Genomic DNA, 21265 nt, shown 5'->3' with positions numbered 1-21265 from the left:
GTCTGTGAGAAGCTGCGGTTACCGTTGGCAATGTCCCATTATGATGTCATTGTGGCACTCGGCAGCTTGAAAGCCCATTTTGATTGTTGCACTGAGTGGCATTGTGACATCTTCAGTGGAAAGTCCTGGAAAAAGGCTGCGTGTGAGAAACGTTTTTTGCCTTTTTTTAAAACTTGAATCGTCAATAACATGAAATATAGGATGAAGATTTAAGTGAACCTGATTACTGCGTGGTAGGGAAAATGTGAGTCAGTATATGTAACAATTTAAGCGCTACCACGTAGCATTTTGACAAAGGTAGAAAAGCACATACAGACACACACACACACACACACGTATACATACATACAAGATGAGACTTTTAATAGTATATAGATAATGGATCTCATGTGTAGGAAGGAACTGCAGATGCTGGTTTACACCAAAGATAGACACAAATTCTAGAGTAACTCTGCCGGACAGGTAGCATCTCTAGAGAAAATAATTGTGTGACTTTGCAGTCTGAAGAAGGGTCTTGACCTGAAACATCTCCCATTCCTTTTCTCCAAAAATACTGCCTGTCCTGCTGAGTTACTCCAGCATTTTGTGTCTATAATGGATCTCTCAACTGTTTTTAAAGAGCAAGGGAATTCTTTCAGGGTTTAGCCCCAAAATTATTCTTCAACCAATTGCATTATAGGATTATCTGATCACCTATTTCAAGCTAACTTGGGATCTTGCTATGTTCAAAACGGTTCATGGGTTTCCTACTTTAGAAAGTTCACTATACTTCAGAAGAAAAGCTCAATTTGGAGGTGATCTGACATTGTTGGAATTTGCTACGTTTCAATACTCTTTCATCTCTGTCTCCGTTGCTTTGATGACTCCACTACCTTAATTGAGTGCAGTTCTAACAACATCTCAGCACCCAGGGCAATATAGTACATTTAATCAGTACCCTGTCTACCAATATTATATGCCCTTTCCTCCGCAGTGCATTGTTGCTGCTTATGTAGTAGTACAGCAACCCACCAAGGCATCTCCCAAACGTGACCTCCGTAATTTAGGACACAGGCAACAGTTCCATGAGAAGACCACCCACCTTCCAAGTTTCAAACCAGGTTATTTGAAATAGTTACACCGGTTCCTTCGCTGTGTCTAACTCAGAGCCCTGGAATATGCTACCCTGACAAAACTGCAGGCATTCTTGCAGTGCACAAACTCCAGCCGTTCAAGAAGAAGGTAACTTTCCATCTACCTCTCAAAGACAGGTAGGGTGGACAATAACTATCAGCCTTGCCAGAAACTCGCAAGTCCCAATCATGTATAGATATCAGTTATAAAGTTATTTCGACTCAAACTGTGCCAAATGATTTACTTGCTAGTACAACAGGCACAAAGAGTATTTATCCAAAGTCCTCAAAAGTCACCCGCAACCTTAGTAAGATGCAAGGGAAAGGAGAAATGCCAAGTCATAGAGCTACAGGCTTGTGGAAAAATGTCCCCTATAATCCACCTCATCCATGCTGATCATTTTGCCCTTCCACTGTAATCCCATTTGCCCATTCTAGGTCCTTATTCTTCTGTGTCGTGCCTTTTCAAGTGTCTGCATAAATGTCTCTTAAAATGTAGTGATTACATCTGACTCGATTTGCTGCTCTGATAGAGAGTTCTAGTTAGCAACCATACCCTCTGTTTAAAATAAGTGTTCTCCTCAAATTTCCATTAACCTTCATCCTTCGCATTTTCAACCTCAGCCTTCTTGTTTTTGATACAACTATCATGGGAAAGATTCTGAATATCGACTCTGTTTACGTTTCTTATAATTGTATATACTTCTATCAGGTCACCCCGCAGCCTCCACACCAGGGATAACACACCCAGCCTAACCTATGTCTCCCCCTAACTGGGAGTCCTCCAATTCAGTAACATTATTGTGAGTCTCCTCCACACTCTCTCCTGCATAGCCACATCCTTCCCTTAGCATAGTAACCCAGAACTGCACGTAATAGTCCAAGTGTGATCTAGCCAGTGTTTTGTAAACATAGAAACATAGAAATTAGGTGCAGGAGTAGGCCATTCGGCCCTTCGAGCCTGCACCGCCATTCAATATGATCATGGCTGATCATTCAACTCAGTATCCTGTACCTACCTTCTCTCCATACCCCCTGATCCCTTTAGCCACAAGGGCCACATCTAACTCCCTCTTAAATATAGCCAATGAACTGGCCTCAACTACCTTCTGTGGCAGAGAATTCCACAGATTCACCACTCTCTGTGTAAAAAATGATTTTCTCATCTTGGTCCTAAAAGATTTCCCCCTTATCCTTTAACTGTGACCCCTTGTAAACTTGAAATATAACGTCCCAACTTTTACACTCTGTGCTCCAACCTATAAAAGGCCAGCTTGCCAAGTCCCCTCTTCATTGCTTTATCTATGCGTCACCACTTTTAGCGAACTATGAACTTTCACCCCAAGGTACAACTGTTCATCATTGTTCTTTTGCACCCAGCCATTTACTGCCTATGTCCTAGCCCTATTTGACTTTGCAAAATTCATCTTCTTACCCTTGTCAGGGTTAAATTCCATCGGCAATGCTCTGCCCAGCCTTCCATCTGAGCTGTATCCTGTTGTAGCCTTAAACAACATATCGCTATCCACCCACCACCAACTTTCATGTCTTCCATAAATTTAGTAGCTACCTCCAGTTTAAATTCCGTTTGTAATATTTTTGGAGGACCAGGAAACCAAGAAGAACCTCCCTTATTTACATCCAAGTACATTAAAAATGTATAATTATTAAAACCATTACATTAAAAAATACATTAAAAAATATAAATATATAAAAAATATATAAAAATAATAAATCAATATATATCAATCTCAAAAACGTGTCTGGGTTGTTTATGAAGACAGAGGCTTTGCTTCTCTTTGATGGAAGGGCATAAATTAATGGCATTTCATTGACATTATGTACAAAGGGTGGCTTACATAGATTTGCAACATGGTTAAACATCAGTGCCATTCTTTCAAGAATAAACTCTTGAATGTAATCTACTTAGATGCCAAAGCTAAATGAGCAGAACATTTAGATGCTTTCTTCATTAATTAGATGGTGCAGTATTGTCACTGGGATAATTAAAATATAATCCTTCGCAAGAAGACTCAATGAATCAACAAAGTAGCAAGAGATATTTGCAACAGTAAATGCTTTGAGGTAAATTGTTCATTCAGAACGGAAAACACACAGAAAAACAGCCTTTACCAGCTCCATACTAAGTGACCATAATCATCTGTTTAACTACAATAAACATGGGACTATAATTATGTCCTTCATGACTGCAACGATCTCTTTACTTAATCTATTCCGAATAGCCCGTGCTTGCCAGCTCTAAACATCTCTCCACTCAGTTACAGTAAATATTTCCCTACCCAATGTCTTTTCCCATGTCTCATTGCATTATAAGACACAGTGTCTGTTTTGAAAAGGGGTCGCAATTGAGGGGGTTGGAATCAGGTTATCAGCATGATCTTATACCAGGTCCAAATGTGCTCCAGAGCCACTTAAGGAAAGAGTAGCGCAGGTGAAACTAAGTTTGGAGGAGTGCCTAAATTGAGAAGAGAGGCAAAGAGGTTTAGGGAGAGATTCCTGGAATTTGGACCGACACAGCCAGAGGACTATAGACTTCCTCCAGGGTTACGGAAGAGGAGGAGATTACAAGGTGATATCATGGAACAACGTTCAAAATGTTTAGTTAATATTTTGCTATATTACCAATGCGCCAAGGAACCACATTGGGAAATAGAGATGTCTGGCTCAAAATTATATTGCTTGCTAATAAATGGGCTTGGCAGCAGACACCAATGTTGCTCTCTCTCATTCTGCAAAATCCAGCTGTTCGGACATCAGGGACAGCAGAAATGTTGTTGCTTGCTATTGGCATTAAAAAATTGACAATGGGAACTCTGCCCAGAGAGCAGGAATGGATGGTTATTGTCTGTAGGCCCAAAAGCAGTGGCTGGGGCAAGTATAGGGGGAAAGGGAAGGTGGTGGGAGAGGGTGCGAAGTGGGCATTGGGGCCTGACCACTCGGTTGGATGGTAGGGAGTTGGTAATAACTAAATAGTGAATTACTTGGTTATAGAGAGGAGTATTAGGCAAAACCGACAATTATGTTTAGGATGGTGGAGTGTTTGATTTGCAAATCCAGCAATAATGTTTGGACGGGAATAGGAATAGGTAGGAATCAGGATATCAGCAATGGTGTTGAAGATGGCGGGGTAGGTACTAAAGTAATTGTGGGGCGACAAGCTTGTGGTGTTGGATTGGGCAGCTCGAGTTATGATAGTGAGTGGAAGGAAGATGCTGTGTAGAGTCGATGTGTATTTCAGTGCCCCAGTCTGGCAGGTTTCCCACTCTAACACTGTGCTGCAAACACACAGTTGTACTGAATGTGCCCGAGGATGTGTTCACACAGAATCCAGAATCTAATTTCTTCGGCATTCCTGCAAGAAGGCTTTTTGACTGGCAGTGGACATCCTTTATGCCCCAGGTTAGATTTAGCTCTTAGGACTAATGGAATCAAGGGATAAGGGAAAAAAGCCAAAATGGGGTACTGATTTTAGATGATCAGCCATGATCATATTGAATGGTGGTGCTGGCTCGAAGGGCCAAATGCCCTACTCCTGCACCTATTTTCTATGTTAAAGCCGAGATCTGATCATTTCCAGGAGTTCTTGATAATATGTTCATTTTTCAGAGCTGGGATTCGCTGGCGAAGCCAACATTTATTTTCTACCTTTAATTGCCATTTATTTCCTATCTTTAATTGCTGAGCATTTTCCAAGGGCAAATAACATCAACCACATTGGTGGGTCTAGAATTACCTTCAGATCAGACCAGGTAAGTTCGGCAGATTTCTTCCCAGTAATGAACCAAATGGATTCCCGCGTTTTCTTTAATAAGACAAGCTAGTGTATGTGTTGTTTTGCCAATTCCAATTCAAAAATAAAAATTGATTTAAATTCTTTTAAATTCTAGTAAAAGAGGTAATACATATTATCATTCTATAACAAATAGTGAACAAAATGTTTTGTTTAACCCAATATCAGAGTCCCCACTGTTGCTCTGCAGTTGCCTCGACACGGTTGGCAGATCTTGCTGAGGCAGTGTGATGGAGTAAGTCATTCTGAGAGCAAAGTGCCAGGTAGGATCACAAAGTAATCCATTTGGAGCTCAGGCAGCATCTTGCAGCATAAGCTTTGGTTTCAGTTGCTCACATCTCATGCCAGTCTATAACCTTACAAAAGGAACTTTTGAGGCTGTTTGTGCTAGGAGGATACAGAAGGTTTCTAACCTGACATGGCTTTTGCTTCATGTTCAACTGTATAAATCAGCCCTGTATTCCCTGGGGAATGGGGGATTGAAAGGAATCATTAAAGTGATTATAAATTCTTAAGGGGGTTGGACAGGCTAGATGCAGGAAGATTGTTCCCGATGTTGGGGGAAGTCCAGAACAAGAGGTCACAGTTTAAGGATAAGAAGGAAGTCTTTTAGGACCGAGATGAGAAAATCATTTTTTACACAGAGAGTGGTGAATCTCTGGAATTCTCTGCCACAGAAGGTAGTTGAGGCCCGTTCATTGGCTATATTTAAGAGGGAGTTAGATGTGGCCCTTGTGGCTAGAGGGATCGGGGGTATGGAGAGAAGGCAGGTACAGGATACTGAGTTGGATGATCAGCCATGATCATATTGAATGGCGGTGCAGGCTCGAAGGGCCGAATGGCCTACTCCTGCACCTATTTTCTATGTTTCTAAATGGCTTTTTTTTAATGCGCTAATGTATATAGAGAAACTGCTTCATCTGTCGAGGGAGCTGGGAGTGAGGGGATTGAAACCAAAACCATTCAAAAACACAACTGGCCAGCAGTTTTTAACATTAAGGACAGTACAATAGTAAAATTATTCCCCCTGAAGCCAAGAGGCCCGACTAATGTAAGGGATTTGCACCTTATGGTTAATGGATGTTGCTGGTAAGAGAATCAAAGGCATGTGATTGGAATTGAGGTACAAGTTAGCAAGGAACAAGTTTCTTCACCTCCTGCCCTCATCACGCTTAAAATAAACCTGAATGTTCACTGTAAGAGCAGAATTGGTACTCATCTATGTAGCACAGATTTTGTTCAATGTGGACACAATAGACCAAATGGCCTAGTTCTGTACTGTAAGTTTCTATTATTTTATGAGTTGTCTTCTTTTGTGTGGTTGGGGAAAGCAAAGGGAGAAAATGTGCTTAGTAAAGTTGCAAAATTTGACACATCTAATTTGACACATCCATTTGGATTCAAGGAAGAATTTGCTGTCAGGGGGACTGTAGGGGACTGACTGCCTTTTCCAATGTCTCCGTGTTATCAGACTAAATAAACCTGGGCCCCCTGGTGGGGTAAAGGTGCCTCAGTGGTTGTTGCAGTTCAATTCACTGCCTCCTTGTGAAGTGTTCCTCGTTAGCCAAGTCAAGCTGAACTTTCCGATTAATCCCTGTCCTTGTCACTTTCAGCAGGGAAAGCTGTCAGGACCGATGAAGTTAATTAATGACAGGACCAATGATGGGACTCGTAGTTAACCCACAAATATGTGGACGATGGGACAGTATTTAACTGAGTACTCGGGCAACTCAAATGGTGACTGTGGCATTAACACAAACTCAGAAACTGTAGGTCTCATTAATGTACCAGAGGCATGACCCATCCAAATTCATGAGATGGAGTCCTGATAGACTCTCTGCTTAACTCAGCCTAGTATATGGTGGACGAGCCCAGCAACGGAACAATGCTTACGATATTTCATCCCAATTCCAGGTGTGGCAAATGTGTTTGATGCCTGTTGCTCTGTACAAGGGTGGTGTCTCTATGGGGTTGCCATGTTCATCAGGTGGCTGTGGGAGTATCATCCGACTTCTCTCACAATCCAAAGACCTGCTTATTAATTGGCCACTGTGAATTCCTACGGCGAAGATGGGGGGGGGGGGGCAGGAGAACAAAGGGATATGGACAGGCAACAAAAGAGAGATGAGGTGTTGGGACTGATAGGAATCCACTGAGAGCCAGCATAGGCTTAATGAGCTGAATGTCTTCCTTCTACATCATAAAACAAACTACAGTTGTAATTACTGTCTAAAATGCTCCCCGCAACCAGGAGGCTGGAAGGTTGTGCAGTGTAAAACTCAGAACTCACCAATTTCTGTTGCATTTCTTGAGTTAGATCATATGAAATGGGAGCAGAATTAGGCCATTCGGCCCATCAACTATACTCTGCCATTCAATCGTGGCTGATCTATCTCTCCCTCCTAACCCTATTCTCCTGCCTTCTCCCGATAACCTGTGTCACCCATACTAATCAAGAATATATCTATCTCTGCCTTAAATATATCCACTGGCTTTGCGTCCACAGCCTTATGTTGCAAAGGATTCCACAGATTCGCCATCCTCTGACTAAAGAAATTCCTCCTCATCTTCCTAAAAGAATGTCCTTTAATTTTGAGGCAATGACCTCTAGTCCTAGACTGCATTGCAGGCAGTAAGTTTCTCTCCTGTTTCCTACCAACCTGCTCTGTCTGGCATTCATTCCATATCTCCTACATGCTACCCCTACATCAAGTGGAAGCAAAGAAGCGTTAGTTTGAAAGGTTTCATAAGAAATGTTATAGATTTTTATTCTAAATGACATTTTTTAAATAGAGACAAGAAGTTTGACTATTGATTAAATTGAGCCTATACTCTCAAGAATTTCGAGGAAGAGAGATGATCTCAATGTTTACTATTACAGGGGGGGGGGCTGGACAACTGGTATTCCAAATCAAATTTTGATCGCTTTTCTATTTATCGAGCATGTTGAGGTCATGGCCCAAAAAAAATAGGTTTAGTGAACAGGAAAACAAGGGAGAAAGGATCGCATTTTTACAGTGCTATTATTAAAAGGGGGGGGGGGGGCAGGAATGAAGTAACAACTGTCCTTTCCCTGCATATAACTTTTGTTCTTATATTTCTAAACCGTTTCTATTTATCGAGATATCCATTTGCCAAAATCATAGTCGATCGCCCAAAAAAAATCTCCATTTTAATACTGAACATTTGGAAAAAGAATTGAGGAGAAAGACTTGCATTTTTACAGTGCTATTCACAAACTCAGACGAACTCTTGAAGCACATTTGAAGTATGTTCACAGCTTGTCGTGAAGAGAATGCAACATACAAGGACTCCACAAACTGCAAAGTAAAGCCCCTGTCCCACTTAGGAAACCTGACCGGAAACCTCTGGAGACCTTGCGCCCCACCCAAGGTTTCCGTGAGGTTCCTGGAGGTTCCCGGAGGTTTTTGTCACTCTCCCTAATGGTCGAAAGTGGTTTCCGCGTAATCGAGCTTCTTCTATGTTCCGGCGATTATTTCAGATAGAGAAGAGTTTTGTTTTCTTACAATAAAAGCCTCCCAGGTTTTTTTTTAAATCATTCTGAACCATGAGAGCAGGGAAGGAACAAGTTAGGTGCAGTGGCGGACTGGGCCTAAAAATATTGGTTGCCAGGAGACAAAGGGGGCCCACTTCATCAGGGGCCCACTTGATATAGGGGGCCCACTTCATCAGGGGCCCACTTTCCATCGGACAAGCTGACACCTTGGCCAGTCCGCCACTGGTTAGGTGGATGTTACTAATAGTACATCTACTGCTGTCAGCAGCAGCCCTTTTGCTTCATCAGCCTTTTAAGAAAGGGAGAAGGGAAAGAACAAGGGTGAAGAGGAAGCAGAGGAAGAGGTGTCAGTGGATGAAGCCCTTCTTGCAAAGAAGATTGATGCTTGGACAGTATGATAACCTGATGAATGTGCTGCAAGAGGAGGATTTGTCTGCATTCAAAAACTTTATACGAATCACACCTGAGCTGTTTAATGAGCTGAAGGAAACTGTGGGCCCCCTGCTGGCAAAAAAGGAGACCTATATGAGGACTGCGCCTAGCCATCACACTCCGCTATTTGGCATCAGGGGACTCTTACAATCATTTGGTGTTCTGGGGCAGTCGATTACATTATCCCCATATACGTCAATGATTGCCTGACAGGTCTCTCGTACAATCTTACTGATAGTGTTGTGGGCTACAAGAAAGTTGTAGCTGAGGCTCTTGTAAGAGTCCCCTGATGCCAAATAGCGGAGTGTGATGGCTATGCTTCCTCATATAGGTCTCCTTTTTTACCAGCAGGGGATCCACAGTTTCCTTCAGCTCATTCAGGCTGATGAAGCAAAAGGGCTGCTGCTGACAGCAGTAGATGTTCTTTTAGTAACATCCACCTAACTTGTTCCTTCCCTGCTCTCATGGTTCAGAATGATTTTTAAAAGAACCTGGGAGGCTTTTATTGTAAGAAATAAAACTTTTCTCTGCTAAAATAACTCTGCAACTATGATTGAGCACGCCCAGGAATGACAGAGGTCACATGCTTATGTTAATATTAACCTTTTTTTCACCCAGTTTTATTCCACCAGGGGAGGTCTTACCTTCCACTACCTGCAACCTCTGGCACCCATCTTCAACTAGCATCGCAACCGGCTTCGACTAAAGAATTACCGACTTTTAAAACGGCAACCTATTTTTAGTCGAGGCCGGTTTTGAATTTTTTGAAACAATCGTCGGAACATAGAAGAAGCTTCGACTACGCGGAAACCACTTTCGACCATTAGGGAGACTGACAAAAACCTCCGGGAACCTCACGGGAACCTTGGGTGGGGCTCAAGGTCTCCAGAGGTTTCCGTTCAGGTTTCCTAAGTGGGACAGGGGCATTACGACAACTAGTCTGCCCAGGGTTTCCTTCTCCTGCAATGTTGGTTGATGACGTGGGATTAACCTGCAATATTCCAAATCAGTGGCACTGCCACCAAACAGCTGATGAACTCATCCACCAAGCCGCAGGACTCGTAAGGAAGTGGTTTCTCTAGATTAGAGCTCTTAAGTATTCAGGGATCTGTTGTTGTTTGTGTTGAAAGAGAGAACAAAAGGGGAGGATCTGTAATGTACACACCACCCTTTACAACCCTTGGGACAGCCAAGATCGCTTGCAGCCAGTCAAATATTTTTGGAGTTACTGCTGTAATTCAGAAAACCTAGGGCATTAAACGTGGATGCAAGCCCGGAACAGCTGCACAGGCCTTGCAAACTGCAACCTCAGCTTAGTGCACGGATCTGTACTTGTCGATGCATCGCCTGTATGAAGGTGTATCAACCTGTCAGCCTGCCTGAGTTGTAGAAACAAGGAACGGCAGCTGCTGCTTTACATATAAGGACATAAGGTGCTGGAGTAGCTCAGCAAAAGTCAGGCAACATCTCTGGAGAACATGGACAGGTGACGTTTCGGGCTGGGAGCCATGTTTAGGCTGATTAAAGAGAAGGGGGGGGGGGAAGAAAGCTAGGAGACAGGAGAGGAGACAAGAGTTCCTGCTGCCCTAGCACCCCCCCCCCCCCCCTTGCTTCTGAATAAGGGTCCCAACCCGGAATGTCGCCTGTCCATGTTCTCTACAGTTGCCGCTTGACCCATTGAGTTACTCCAGCATTTTGTGTCCTCTCAGTCTTTATAAACTGCATGGTGTGTCTGGTACAAGACCGGAATGCAGGTCAGCCCCTGACTGATTGTTCTCTTGGTCCCATGGCAGTTTACTATCGCAAGAACAACAGGTTGGCGGCAGTGAGGGTGAAGCTGCAGAGTTCAGAGTACAAGCTGAGCAAGATCAGGACTTCGACCATCATGACGGATTACAACCCGAATTACTGCTTCGCTGGAAAGGTGGCCTCACTCAACGAGCTGAGGGAGGTTCCCAGAAGAAACATCTCCTTGCTGAGGTGGGTGAAACCAGGGTTGCCAAGAATCAACGACTCCTGCAGCACCATAAGTTATTCAACCCATTCTGGTGGCACAGTGGTGCAGCTGGTGAAGCTACTGTCTCACAGCCCCAGAGACCTGGGTTCGATTGTGATCTCGGGGTGCTGTCTGTGCGGAGTCTGCATGTTCTCCTCATGACTACGTGGGTTTCCTCTGGGTGCTCCAGTTTCCTCCCACATTCCCAAAACAGGTGGGTGTGTAGGTTAGTTGGCCCCTGTAAATTGCCTCTAGTGTGAAGGGAGTAGATGGGATAGTTGGATAACATAGAGCTAGTATGAATGGGTGATCGATGTTCAGAATGGGCTCAGTGGTATGCGGCCTGTTTCCATGCTATTATCTCCAAACTAAATGATGCTACATCGAGTGTGCTTTCCTCATAGTCTCTCTATATTTATTTTTATTCCTGCTGGAAGTTATTGAAGCTACATCCTCTAATCACTGAGGCAGAGCACAACATATCACAGTAACTTGCCTTCCACCTCACCCAAATCCAATGCAAAATACCTTAAATATTTGACCACAAATTATCAAATTACCTGCTAGCAAAAACTGTTTCTCCTTTTTCACTCAATCAAAAGACGTCCCAGATTTAACCCCATCTCATCTGCTGAGAAAACAATACCAGAACGTCATTAGATGTCCCGAATAATTTTATACTAAATTACAAACTATTTCAAGCAAAGTTAAATGCATGCATAGATTTAAAAAGATGCAAAGATTGAAATTACAGTCTATGTTACTGCAGTTAATTAATTTCTGGTTGTGATTGGTATCATCTCAAGTTGTGTGGAAAGGATATGGGTTGTGGAGGACGACTAAGCCATGAGAATCCTTCGATGAACTCCAGATCAGGTGAATGATGATCGACTTGTGTAGAGTTGCTCAAGTGTAGAGCAGGTTGTTTTCACAACTGAACTCTCGCATAAAATGAATAGAGAAATGTAACTACAACTTGGTATTCAGAAGCACTCTGACACCCTTAGTGGTCAGATTCCCTATTGTCTCCTTTTCCCTTCTGGCCTTTGTTCACTCCTCAGCCACTTCAAACACCCTCTCGCATGTATCCACATATCAATCACCAGGCTTTTTCCTGCCCACACCTCTATTCCAGCTTTCTCCCCCCTAACACAAACAGTCTGAAGAAGGATCCTGTCCCAAAATGCTGCCTATCCATGTACGCCAGAGATGTTGCTTGACCATCTGAGTTACTCCAGCACTTGGTTTCCATGCAAGATTCCAGCATCTGCAGATCCATGTGTCTTGTTGCAGTGCTGAATGTTTGATTGAGATCTTCCATGAATTACATAATGCAGAGCTGACAACTCTCACGTATTGAGCGTGGGAATCATGCATTTTGCCCAATTCTCACACTCTCATGCTGATCACAGAATTTCTCACGCTGATCATCAACGAGAATTTCAAAACTAATATCAACTGCACGGGCAGCGGGTGTTGGAGATCCGGGGCGGGGGGGGGGGATGGACGCAGAAGCAGCAGCGGGAACAGATGCGGACGGGGAGTTGGGGCTGGCGAGTGTTTGCTGGGCTGGCGAGTCACATGCTGCAGCTCCAGCCATGGAGCAGCCTCAGTGTAAGAGTCCCAAGCCGTCGGAGGCGTCGGATGCGTTGCGCCGCTGCCGTGAGAGTCTCTGCGCCGAATTCACCCAGGTGACCGGCATGGATCAGGCTGCGGCTCTGTGCATCCTGGAGGACAACCAGTAGCTGCTGGAAGTAAGTACCAAGCACTGGGTAGAAGCGGTGGAAGATAGTGGACTTCAAATGGGTGGTTGGAGAAAGCATCCTGCTTTCCTATTAGATTTTCACTTACTGTAATTGCAGGAGAAATGTTCCCGATGTTGGGGGAGTTCAGAACCAGGGGTCACAGTTTAAGAATAAGGGATAGGCCAGTTAGGACTGAGATGAGGACAAACTTTCTTCACACAGAGAGTTGTGAATCTGTGGAATTCCCTGCCACAGAAGGCAGTGGAGGCCAATTTACTGGATGTTTTCAAGAGAGAGTTACATTTAGCTCTTGGGGCTAGCGAAATCAAGGGATATGGGGAAAAACCAGAAAAGAGGTATTGATTTTAGATGAACAGCCATGATCATATTGAATGGCAGTGCTGGCTCGAAGGGCCGAATGGCCTATTCCTGCACCTATTTTCTATGTTTCTTTGCTTATATGGCAATAAACCCGACCACTTGATTTGGAAGTATTCATGCATAGTGGAGGAATAATGTAGTCATAGTGATACAGTGTGAAAACAGGCCCTTTGGCCCAACTTGCCCACACCCGCCAACATGTCCCAGCTACACTTCCTGCTTTTGGTCCATATCCCTCCAAACCTGTCCTATCCATATATCAGTCTAACTGTTTCTTAAATGTTGGGATAGTCCCTGCCTCAACTACCTCCTCTGGCAGCTTGTTCCATTCACCCACCACCCTTTGTGTGGAAAAAGTTACCCCTTAAAAAGTTACCTCTTAAAAATGCTTCAAACAAAAAACATTGAAATCATACTTCTACAATTCACTAAAACATGATTTTAATACATCAAGTTTCACAAAGTCACTACCACCCTCCCCCTACTTGGTTGCTCCAATCCCTTGCTGGGTATCATCAACGTCAGTGATCAGTGGTCGCTCAGGCCCCCCCACTAACGGAGAGCACTGCCAGATGTGAGCGGGGAACTGAGGCCAGTTATCCGTGATGTCTGGATCCCAATGCTCGGCACTTCGTGTTTCGGAGTTGGCTGATGTTATTGATTTGTAATTAGCCTGATTTGTAATTAGTTGACAAAACATTAATGTATTAATCCGGAATATCCAGGGGGATGGGATAAGTGTAATATTAAAATGACATGCAAGGTGTCAGACTCTGTCTCACAACATTATTTCCTTCAGTTAAATATTGGGAAGGTAGCACTGTTGTCATTTGCCACTCAACTATCATGTTTGTTTACCTCACTAACTATTTCTAGCCCCCCTCTCCCCCCCAATTCATTTGACAGGTTGAATATAAATGTCCCAATCTCGTTTTATTAATTGAACACATAGATGAACATTTTCAAGGAGTGTAATCAGATGGAAACTGATTCAGATGTGATGTTTTAGAGCTTGTTCAAAGAGGGGGCATATTTTAAAGGATTGACAGAGATGCATGCAGGAGAATGTGTGAGGAGGTTATTATTTGTCTCTAGTTTTAGTTTGAACCAGGACATCTGAAGATTCAAAGTTTAATATAGTAATTGTGCTGATACTGACTCCAACCATGTAATGAATATCATCCATTCCGGAGGTTTCATTTTTCTGATGCCATTTAAACTTCACTTGTATTTCAATCACTTCAATGTAAAAGTAATTGGGAATGGAAAGCATTGGAACAAAAAATTGCCCTCGATACATATTAATTGAAATATAATAATGTATGGTACCTGTTGGTAGGTGCAATCAAAACAAAGATATGTTGGTAGGTGCAATCAAAACAAAGATATTTTTTATCAATGTTGTGTTTATGAATACCACAGAAAATATTATGTACTCTAAAGATCCACATTAAATAGAATATTATTGCTTAAATATATAATTATTGAACTTTGCATTTCGGAAAAGTCCAAGCTGAAAGGAAGACAGCAAAATACTGAAAATATTGGGGGTGAAAATGACTTCAAGACAGTTTGTTAGGAAAATGAAGGAAATGGCAACAGAATACTTATACAGCTGAGTGAATATAATTTTATGGATGAGAAATTGTGTTCAACCCGATTGATTACATTTGACGAAGTAACTAGCATGTTGGACAACAAGGGAGCCAATGGATGTAGCAAATTTTGTTATACAAAATTTGGTCCGTGAAGTTCCCCATAAAAGATTACTGCATTAGATAAGCACCTGTGGACTTGAATGTAATAGGTTAAGTCCAGGGGGTCAGATATGGGGCTTTATGTGTGGGGCAGATATATTGTCAGTGCAGAGGGGCTAGGAGCAAGACCAAGTGTGCATCCAGAGTCAAGGTTTGGAATAGTACTAGGTGTGCAGTCAAAGCTGGGACAATGGGAGTGTTCAGCACTGGGAACCTAAGCAGGTAAGCAGCAATGATCAGGGTAGAATAGGGGCCAGGTGTAAGGCTGGACTCGGGGTCAGGAATGAGAGAAGGTATGCAACTAGAGTCAGGGTCAGGAGTAGTACCAGGTGTGCAGTGAGATCCAGGTTGGTCAACATGGGCCAAGTGTTTAATTATAATCTGATTTCCATACATGAATACACTAAGATCATTCATGTGCTGCACCTGCCGATCAGAGCCTGGCTCTACTGTGGAATGTAATTAGGAATGTAATTTAGCCTAACCTTATTCATAGCTAATCCAATTTAAAGCATAAATATTTCATTCAAGTGTAAGTTAACAGACTCGCTACAGTATGCACTAGATTGCACAATTTCAAGCTGAAAAATGCAAGCTTCGTACCAATGGGAGGGGGCACCCCCCCCCCCCCACACCCTATCCCCCCCCCCCCCCCCCCCCCCCCCCCTCCCCCCCCCCCCCCCCCCCCCCCGTTGCTACGTTCCCTCAGGCTTGGTCTCGCAATTTCTCACTCTCAACTCTCACCCAATGTTAGCAGCCCTAATGTAATGCACGAGACACAGTGTGGATGAATTCAATGCCCAATTGAATGCACTTCTGTGAAATTAAGCCACGGTGGTGCAGCGGTAGAGCTAGTGCCATTTGGTGCTAGAAACCTGGGTTCGACCCTGACTACAGGTGCTTGTCTGTTTGGAATTTTTACGTTCTCCCCGTGACCTGCATGGGTTTTCTCTGAGATCTTCAGTTTTCTCCCACACTCCAAAGGCGTACAGGTTAATTGTCTTGGTATAATCATAAATTGTTCCTTGTGTGTGTAGAATAGTGTTAGTGCACGAGGATCGCTGATCGGCGTGGACTCGGTGGGCCAAAGGACCTGCTTCTGCGCTGTATCTCTAAACAAAACTAAACTGAAAGATACGGGTTTACCAATAATAACCAGTAACCTCGTACTGATATTGTTCCCTGATTCTTCTGCGATTCTTTCTATGGCTGGTTGTGCAACAAAACATGAAAGCCATATCCAAGCAAAGCATTCTTAACATCCAAACCAGATTAAAGGTGTTGAGTCAGTGACTCATCATCTGTGTGCATAGACTTAGATGCTGCCCTCCGTGTGTCTATCCTTTTAAACAGTGTTTTACCAGTGTGCAGTTGTTACTCTGCAGTGGAAGAGGTTCCATTTGGTTGTGCAATGCCTCACAGCAGCTCTAGGCTCTGATTTGGACAATATGTTGTAGTGATGGTGGTGGTCTGTTCTGAATGTTCAAACTGTAACTGCAAGGCCGCTGTTAAGGGCCTGTCCCACTTTCCCGAGTTATTTACGAATTCCCCCGAGTTTTAAAACTCGCAGAATGTTTGTAACGAGTCCGTAGGAGGCTGTAGGAGTCCGTGGATATACGTAGCGGCTCGTTATGCCAGCCGTAGGTACTCGGGGCTATTCCTTTACTCGTGGACTTTTTTCATCATGGTGAAAAAATGTCCCGACTTACCTGATGCTCCGAGTACCCATGGCTGGCATAACGAGCTGCTAAGATATATCCACGGACTCCTACGGACTCGTTAGGAACATACTGCGAGTTTGAAAACTCGGGAGAATTCGTGAATAACTCGGGAAGGTGGGACAGGCCCTTCAGTATGCCAGTGGTGACAGCATGAATGCACCGCCCCTTCATCCTGCTGGAGAAGACAGCAGATTCATACACCACTCACAATTTACCACGTCCCGGGGGTGAGGTATCAACTAGATATCTGCTGGAGGTCAGCTTGCTTAGAACCAGGACCTAACACAGAAAGTTGCGGGTGTGAAAGGGACGAGCACGTGGCTGATGAAGGATACAAGGAAGTCGTCAGTGATGATGGGGTTATGAGTTGGCAGGAGAATGGGGTTGAGAGGGAAAGATAGATCAGCCATGATTGAATGAATATACTTGATGGGCTGAATTGCCGAATTCTGCTCCTAAAATATATGAACATGACCTTGCCTGTGCTTGAGACCATGTCGCAGCGAGTCAAGAGAGAACGCCTTGATGAAATTGCAAAAAGTTCTGCTGAGAGGTCAGATCGGGAGGTTGTGGCCGATAATCCTCTGTTCATTGCAATTAAATGGATGTGAAATCATGTTGAGGGGAACCCAAAGGTGCGGTAGATTGTCTTGTAGTGTCCACAGGGTACGCCTCACCCTGGCTCCACACATAAGACTGCGAGGTTCTGGTCTAATGTGTAAAGGGACACTGTGGCATAATACGCACGGCAGGGCAACATGGTTCACTGGAAACAAGTTCGGAAATGGCTAATATCAGCTTCATCCATTTGCTGCGAGCTAAAAATGAACTCAAGTGAACCATGCCTAGATACCACATAGCAACCAGTATACCGACTCCAGGGTGGGAACTTATCACTGTAAATATCTGATTGAAATGCAAATGTAGCAAATAGCACATTAGAGCATAGAACAATAAAGACAACTAACCTTATTCTATGTAGTCACAGCAAATGTGGGCAGAAATAACGGGTGGGAAAGGTTGATAAAGAATAATATAAAAGGAATGTAAACTTTGGATTAGAGAGCATCTGCTCAAAGATGGATGTCGGCCGAGATGGCCAACTTGATCTGAGGGTAAACTCCAGACTCTCTGTGAAATTCTTTCCGTCCACATATTGTGTTTGTCAATGTAGCTAAAATGCAACTTGTAAAAAGGTACGTTTGCCAAGCTTAACCCAGCATAATAAAGTTCACACTTTATTTCCTAGGGCTCTTGGACACGGTGCATTTGGTGAAGTGTACGAGGGCCAAGTGGTTGGAATCGGCGGCGAATCCATCCCTTTACAAGTGGCAATCAAGGTTAGTGATGGACCTTCCCAACCTCCTCGTCTGATGGAAGGATGGCGATTACTTTTATAAACTAGCTTCAAACAGGAGATTAAGTGTAATCCATTTGGGTTTATTAAGGTCTGAAGAAGGGTCTTGACCCGAAATCAGCCATTCCTTCTCTCCAGAGATGCCGCCTGTCCTGCTGAGTTATTCCAACATTTTGTGTCTATCTTGGGTTTATTAAGGATTGGTCAGTGAGAAATGAAAATGAAACTTAAAATAAAAAAGTGATTTTTGGATCCGTAGGATGCAACTAAAAGATTGCACGTAATAATAGGTGAGCTACTTACAATTCATTACATGGAATGTAAGAAATGTAGAGCATAGAAAAGGACCCTCTCAATCCACATCAACCCACTATCTAGGCTAATTCCATTTGTCCACATTTGGTCAATATTCCTCCCCTATCCATGTACCTGTCAACAGGTACATTAAGCATTGTTATTGTAACTGCCTCCACCACTTCACGGGCAGCTCATTCCAGATATTCATCACCCACTGTGTGAGAAAACTTATCCTCCAGAATTCAAATGAGGTGACAGGTGGGACATGATATGGGGAAATCAGAATCAGAATCAGAATCACACTTTATTCGCCAAGTATGTTTTGCAACATACGATGAATTTCATTGGCCAGGTCAGTCATACAATTAAAAGTAACAGATCACTCAAACACACATTTTAACATGAACATCCACCACAGTGACTCCTACATGTTCCTCACTGTGATGGAAGGCGAAATAAAGTTCAAGTCCTTCCCTTAGTTCATCCTCGTGAAAATGTGAAATTAGCCACTTTGGCAGCAAATATGAGAAAACATTTTCGAAAGTGAGGGAATGATGAATCAAATGAATCGATAAATGGTTATGATTACATGGCCAAAAGTTAGCTTGAGATATAGGATGTTTAAAAGGGAGCTGAGAGTGAATTGATTCACAGTGAGAATGGTTGGGATCTGCAAAAAGTTGCTTGAGGAGGTAGTAGAAGCAGGTACTCTCCCTACATCAAAGAGACACCTAGACAAGCACATGAATCGGCAAAATATAGAAAGTTATGGATCAAATGGAGGTAAATGGGATTAATAAAGGTGAGATCAGTGATCAGTGTGGACATAGTGTGCTGAGGCCCTGTTTCTGTGCTGTATGATTGTATACCTCAATGAAGCCCTAGTCTCAAGATATGAAATTAGTTATTTAATACCTAAATGAGAAGATTCTTAACATAGATTGTGAATCTGTGTAATTATCTTATTTTAGTAGACTATAAATGCTCAAGACTGAGCTTCAAGGTTTTGAAAATTAAGGGCATCAAATAAAAGTTTGGATGAGGATGGAAATAAATGAGTCCATGGTCCATTCTTGTCATTAGGTTCATGCATTCCTAACTCTTCAATGCTAACATGCTGCTGCACTCATTTGCTTCCAATCACAGACTCTTCCAGAAATCTGCTCCGAACAAGATGAAATGGATTTCCTGATGGAGGCATTGATTATTAGGTAACTGACAATTTGTGTGCTTTTCTCATTCCTTGATGGTTTAGAACATTTTACAATTGAATGGGACACTGGTGGTAAATTAGCGAAGGATAACTAGGAATAAAGAGTAAATTCAAAGGGGGAAGGTGAACATTCGGTCTTACCCCCCTCTTCTTTCTCCTACTGTCTCATCCAGTCAGATTGCGAATTATGTTCATTAAATGCATCCTATATTTAAGAAGCTTATTTCTGAAATGCTCTTCCTCACCAAAAAGATATAGCCTATCAACCTACTCCCAAACTTGTACTTTGTTCTAAAATTTAATTTTGACTTGTTTTACGCAAATTTCATTCCTGTATTTTCTGCCTTGACAGAACATCTCCCAACCAACTGCAGCTCTTAGTTTGTTTTCGTTTTTTATCAGACATACACCTATTTTCCTTTTTAGGAAGCATTGGCTTCAACATCCCATTGAGCAAAGCAATCCCGCCCGATCACAATCATTTTTATTACGATAAAAATAATTATTCTCAGTTCTTTTGCTAAATAGCTGTAAATTTGTCTTCTGGTTACACACCATTGGTAAAATGGGATTAGCTGTATGAATGTATTTATAAGCTATTCATCAACATTTTCTGCAAAATTAATCCAAATAAATAATAAATTCAATCAGAATAAAAATTACACTAGAGCTGTGAATCCCCTTCTTTACTGGAAGATGGGAGTCACATAAGATATTTTATCACCACATATTGATTTAGTACTCAATGCTCTTTTGTACATTGACTATATATTATTTATTTATTCACTCTAACAGCAAGTTTAACCATCAGAACATTGTGCAGTGTATTGGTGTGAGTCTACAAGCCCTACCTCGATTTATCTTGCTGGAACTCATGTCGGAAGGAGACATGAAGACTTTTCTCAGAGAAAACAGGCCGAAGGCTGTAAGCACAAAAGTAAATACTCCCAATGTTTCTTGCGTGGGTCCTTCACTTTGCCACTATGAAGTGGGTGACTGATTACATCTGGCTTGAATAGTAGACAGACAAACACAAACATGGCCAGTCATGTTTCACACAGTTCACACAAAGGGTGGTGGGTGTGTGGAAAAAAACTGCCAGAGGAGGTAATTGAGGCTGGGACTATCCCAAAGTTTAATAAAGTTAGACAGGTACATGGATGGGACAGGTTTGGAGGGATATGGACCAAACGCAGGCAGGTGGGACTAATGTAGCTGGGGCATGTTGGCCAGTGTGGGCAAGTTGGGCTGAAGGGCCTGTTTCCACACTGTATCATTCTATACTCTATACATCATTAATCTCCTCCACTTTACAGCCTGCCTCATGTGACACATTCATTTAACATAAATTACATTCTTCCCTAATAGCAAGTGAGTGTATTCAGGATCAAACTGGTTCTTGGGAATGAGTCAATTGTGATGCTCCGTGATGCAGGGATCCATTAAGGTGGGATATAATATGTATTAGAAAATATAACTAAAACCAAGCAATGACAGACTCAATGATTATTACCCGACTCCTGCTTCAACAGCTGACTTACATTTGTGGTCCCATCACTGGAAAGGAAACTCTGGTCTCGTTTATGAAGTAGTGTGCATATAATGTGCAGTCACATTTACATAGCATTTTCAACACAGCCAACCCAAGTCTGAAGAAGGGTCTTGACCCAAAACATTACCCATTCCTTCTATCTAGAGATGCTACCTGTCCCGCTGAGTTACTCCAGCATTTTGTGTCTATCTTTGGTTTAAACTAGCATCTGCAGTTCCTTCCTACAACTGTTTTTTGATCTTCTCCACAAAAGTAAACACCTTCATTTTTGTTCAACCAACCCACTTCATAATTCTAAAGGCGCATATGCACCAAGCTTCATCATTCTGAAGGCTATTTTCCCAGGACCCAGCCTTTTCAGATTTTCTGATTAT

At 42.8% G+C, this 21265-nt stretch overlaps 1 protein-coding gene across 2 annotated transcripts in view; it reads left to right on the top strand.

Moving 5' to 3' along the window:
* The window catches only part of ltk (leukocyte receptor tyrosine kinase), a 163708-nt gene that overhangs the window by 124529 nt on the left and 17914 nt on the right, over positions 1–21265 (top strand). For both annotated transcript variants that reach the window (XM_055640866.1, XM_055640865.1), the window contains 4 exons: positions 10666–10852; positions 17722–17812; positions 19273–19337; positions 20135–20276. In XM_055640866.1, the coding sequence (XP_055496841.1) occupies positions 10666–10852; positions 17722–17812; positions 19273–19337; positions 20135–20276 (485 nt within the window). The remainder of the gene's footprint in view (positions 1–10665; positions 10853–17721; positions 17813–19272; positions 19338–20134; positions 20277–21265) is intronic.

This window comes from Leucoraja erinacea, chromosome 9 (assembly GCF_028641065.1).
Source record: "Leucoraja erinacea ecotype New England chromosome 9, Leri_hhj_1, whole genome shotgun sequence".
Lineage (NCBI taxonomy): Eukaryota > Metazoa > Chordata > Chondrichthyes > Rajiformes > Rajidae > Leucoraja > Leucoraja erinaceus.
Note: the sequence above shows the minus strand (reverse complement) of the source record. Positions and strands in the feature narration are given on the sequence as shown.